At 40.7% G+C, this 4,740-nt stretch overlaps 1 protein-coding gene across 1 annotated transcript; it reads left to right on the top strand.

Moving 5' to 3' along the window:
- The first annotated feature begins 533 nt into the window (after nt 1-533).
- LOC118738742 (fat-body protein 1-like) lies at nt 534-4,483 on the top strand. Its single transcript, XM_036469674.1, has 3 exons — nt 534-743; nt 1,116-1,279; nt 1,341-4,483. The coding sequence occupies exons 1-3, from the start codon at nt 620-622 to the stop codon at nt 4,350-4,352; spliced, it is 3,300 nt and encodes a 1,099-aa protein (XP_036325567.1). The 5' UTR covers nt 534-619; the 3' UTR covers nt 4,353-4,483.
- Nucleotides 4,484-4,740: the final 257 nt, after the last annotated feature.

The following is a 4,740-nucleotide window of genomic DNA, read 5'->3' as shown; positions in this document are numbered from 1 at the left end:
TTGCCTTTTTTGCAACACCTAGTGCCTTTTCCTGCCTTTTTCGCTATTTTATTTTGCCTTTCCCAGCCTATTTCGTTATTTTATTTTGCCTTTTTTATAGGTTTTTAGGTCCTAAAAATCCGTTCCCTGCTTATTACTTAATTCCTGTTTGTATGAAATTTAATAAATAGGTAATTTTTTGAACTAAATATAACCGAAATGATTATCTTTAGATGATGACATACCAAATAGGATTGCATAAGCATGGAACCCCAAACCAATTTTTAAAGTTGTAGATAAGAAGATGGAGCTTAAAACCCAGTATGTTCCATTATTTTTGACTTTGGCTCTTGTGTAAATATACCGTGGAGAAAGAGTAAATTGAGTTGCGAAAATATTTACAAAAATGCTGCTTGTTCAGTGTGCATCTCAGCGGAAAGATAATAAAAAAGAGTCAAAGCAAATTCGAACATACGCACATATGTATATTATTTATTCATTATTACATATAATTTGTGGAAATACGTTGTTGGCTAGGTATAAAAGATCCGAGACCGACTGCATCAATCAACACTTTGTATCTCGCTTCGTAGTTAAGTTGAATAAGAACTGAACACCTTTTGCGGATAGCTCAAGTAATATGAAATTATTCATTCCATTACTGATCTACCTGATCAGTATCACGTCAGCCGAAGTGCTGGTTAATCTTGCCCAGCTGAAGGAGGAAAGCCTGGAATTCGATGAAAGCAACCTTGGAGGAAGCGGTAATTTTTTTTATCTCACAAAAATTTGTATATGTATACATATGCATACATACATATCGTCGTTAAAAGTACAAACAGCGCATCGTCATTCTGCAAAACCATTTTACCGAAATTTTTTTGCCAAAAAATGGATTTGCTCACACAATCTTCCATTCAATCCATTCGTCCTGAAATATACCAACCAGCAATGTGATTTCCTTATAAAAAAGATAACCATTTTGAAACGTGGGTGTTTTTACTCTCTAGAAAATAATTTATGCAGCCTCACATACGCGGTTTGCATTTTTTTATACGCGGTTTGTACTTTAAACGACGATATTTATGTAGCTATGGAAGCGTATTATTTTTATCATAAGTATGTATTCTCTTTAGCTACACACCACCTTTCGCAAATTAGTTATGAGGACCTAGTGAAACAGAAGTTCCTGTTGGACGTACTTCAGCATGTCAATGAGCCCATTGTGAACAAAGATTTTTTGCAGATTTTATCATCTCAATATGAACAGTTTATTGACGATGAGAATCTTTATAACGGGGTATACTCAATTTCACACGTTCTCTTAATTTGCGATAATACTTCTAAATTGTTTTTCCTAGGGTATCGATTATGTGATGGCTGAGGTGATAGAAATGAGTCGTAACAAACAATTGTTGGGCAAACAACAGATATTCACCATAGCCAAAGACGAACATATGCGCCAAATGGTTGGACTTTATCTCCTGTTAGTACACTCCCGGGATTGGGCTACCCTGCAACAAAATATTCTTCACGCTCGCATTCATGTCAATGGAGTTCTCCTAGTAAACTCATTGCTTCTAGCAATCCGAGACCGAGACGATACTCAAAATTTGGTTGTGCCTGGCATACATGAAATTTTACCGAAGCTTTATATAGACGAGGATGTAATCAGTCGTGCTCAAGGCATCGATTTAAGCCAATTGGCTACTTCCCATGAACTCGCTACGGGAATTCGCCGCCCTAGAATTCTCGATATGATTCGATTCAATAAACTATTGCATAGCACAGCCAGTAGAGTAAGCTCGTTGGACCGAAGAGAACTGTGGATGCCGTGGCTAGAAATGCGATTGGAGATACAGGCTAGAAAAACGGGTGGCATTAATAGACCTACGCACGTATCGGTTCGTGATGACGACCGTATTGTCTTGCCGGTAACTCAGCCGACCAATCTAGCTGGTGATCAAGGTGAGGCTCGTATCTTAACCGCAGATGCGGGTTTCCAATCTTTTATGCACAATTTTATGAATGATTTGTGCATATTTGAGTACGAGCAAAATATGCGATGGTCGGCCACAGGGTCAAATAAAGCTGATTTGACACGCGTTGGTTTGAAAATAAATAAAGGGGCGCCGCTGGAAAGAGACATTCGACTAAAAGACGTTCACATTGTAGGCGAGGACACGAGAGATGTCCATGCTGAGAATATTGATAAAGATAGCTTTATCCATGTTGACCGAGGCCGAGGTCTTCCCGATCGGTTTGTTGGCGCTGAGCTTCTCACAGCCACCGGTGATGAACGTTTGTTGTATGCTAGTCGCAACAGACAACATGCTGATGCTGATAGCAAAATGTATTCCAGAGATGAGGAAAATAATATTGACTTGGACACGAATACAGATTGGGACGACAACAGGGGTTGGAGTCGAGTTCAGTCCGATAATAATCAAGTCAATGTGCGTTCGCGTTTTTTGGATACCACTAAGAGGAAGAGTATAAGTGTGCATAATGAGTTCAAAAATTATAATCCAAACAATGTAAATGAAGATAGTCTGAATATGGATATTAACATGGGAATGCCAATTGATTTGAAGAAATTGCCAGTAGTTGATATCAACAATGAACGTCTGCTAAAAGTGGGCCGTCGAAGGATGAACCAGTTGAATTGGTCTATGAAGCAAAGCGGACAACGATGGAGGTCTGAAGCTGAGAAAAGGCACAGTCCAGAGGTAAACACCCACATGAGGACGAGCCAACCCAAGCTCAATTTAATTCATCAAAAAGATATTCACAATGTCATCGGCAATGGAAGGCTGGCGGAAAATCCAAGAATATGGACTACAGTTGCTCGTGGCATGGGAAACATTGGTATTCATGTAGGACCACAATTCGAAAGGCAGAATGGAACTAAGAGTGGAGAGAAACACCATGGTATGATAAATAACATAAGACGACCATATATTTACTGGGGCAACGACGATTACATTGGCATTCAAGACACTGGCAGCGACATTGGATCGGATACGTGGCACCAGCGGAGTCCTCGTAGCTTAACAGATGGTTCAGTTTTGAACCACAGACGTCGGTGGGAGCGGACACGTGGAGGAGAATTGATTTTGCACAACTTTCAGCAGTTGGTGGCTCGAATCACTTTAGAACGTACTTCACTGGGCCTAAGGGATTACCTCCAGTTACAGGAAAACACGGACTCTTCTCGCTTCAATACTCGTCGGAACCAAGTTCTGCTCGAAAAAGTAAATGAGGTTGAAAAGCGTTTGCAAGAGAAAATTGAGCAGGAATTGCTCCGCACCATTGGAACTGAGAAAATGCAGAATGTTCTTGATAAAGGAAGTATAGATCACGTGATTGCCGACGTACTCATGGGTAAGGAAGGTGTTGATCAAGATGTGAACATCTTAAACATTTTGCGTGGAATCATCCTGCAGACAGAGGATGCTAATGGAGGCGTTCAAAAATTGGCGCATTTAACTATTAACGCAGGAGATCCATATGTATTGCACTTCCTTCGACGAATCGTGCACATCGCTGAGACGCAACGCCAACAGCAGCTAGGAGGTTACCGCAAGGAAGAAATTAAAATGAATGGCATTACCATCAATGAAGTTAAAGTTGACAAGCTGCGAACTTATATTGGTACCAGCGATACAGATCTAATCAATGCGCTCAATGATCTTCGGAGCGTAGAAGCATCACAGAAAATGGTAGTCGCCCGTCAACAACGTCTCAACCATAAAACTTTCACCGTAAAAATTGATGTTACCTCAGATCGCAATCAACGCGTTGTCGTTCGCACTCTCCTCGGACCAAAGATTGATGCCGCTGGCCGCGGTATGTCACTAAACGATCAACGCCAAAACTTCATCTTGTTGGACGCTTATATTGCTAATCTGCATACCGGACGCAACCAGATTAAACGAAAATCCCACGACATCAGCTGGACTAGTCGCGACACGACTCCATTTAGCGAAATTTACAAACGTGTAATGCAAGCACTCAACGGTCAAGTAGACGCCACGTTGGATCGGATACAAGGACAAAATTGCCGCTTCCCTCATCGGCTGCTGTTGCCACGTGGCAGAATCGAGGGACTTCCAATGCAAATGCTTGTAGTAATCACACAGGGCGAAGACGTCGTGCATACAATGCAAGGGCTTGGGCTGGTCAATAGAGTGTGTACAATCGGAATGGGCACCGAGAATTTGGACCGCCTGCCGTTCGGCTTCCCATTAGATCGTCCCCTAGTTAACGAAGACCAGATAATTTCGCTGCCCAATGTACACTTAGCCGATGTACAGATCTATCACGATAATCAATTGAAAGTCTATGACTGGATAAATAATTTGCATTCTTGAAGAAATTATTTATTGTATCGGAGTCGAATGCATGTTCCGTATGTACAAACATAGAAACATATGCTACACCTTATAGACCTATAATTCTTTTAAAGCAGGTTTTATAAATAAATGCCCCGCTTCTAAGCATACTTGAAAACACTTTCTATTTATAAAATAAAAGCACTTTGCGTTGGCTAATGCAAAAATAGTATTGAAAAGCAAAAACTTTTTGTAAAGTAAAACTCTTAGTTTAGGTGGAAAAAACTAGATAGTAGAGCCCTACCCTCACATAGGCCAATAGTGGAGGTGTGATTAGATACGGAATTACTAATCCTTCTCAACCTATGTCGCGTGAGCTAATTAGGCAGTGGTTCGTAATAGTCGTTTTCTGTTAAAAGAGCGCCAA

The sequence above is a fragment of the Rhagoletis pomonella genome, unplaced genomic scaffold (assembly GCF_013731165.1).
Source record: "Rhagoletis pomonella isolate Grant_MI unplaced genomic scaffold, Rhpom_1.0 Rhpom_scaffold_00005, whole genome shotgun sequence".
Classification (NCBI taxonomy): Eukaryota; Metazoa; Arthropoda; class Insecta; order Diptera; family Tephritidae; genus Rhagoletis; species Rhagoletis pomonella.
Note: the sequence above shows the minus strand (reverse complement) of the source record. Positions and strands in the feature narration are given on the sequence as shown.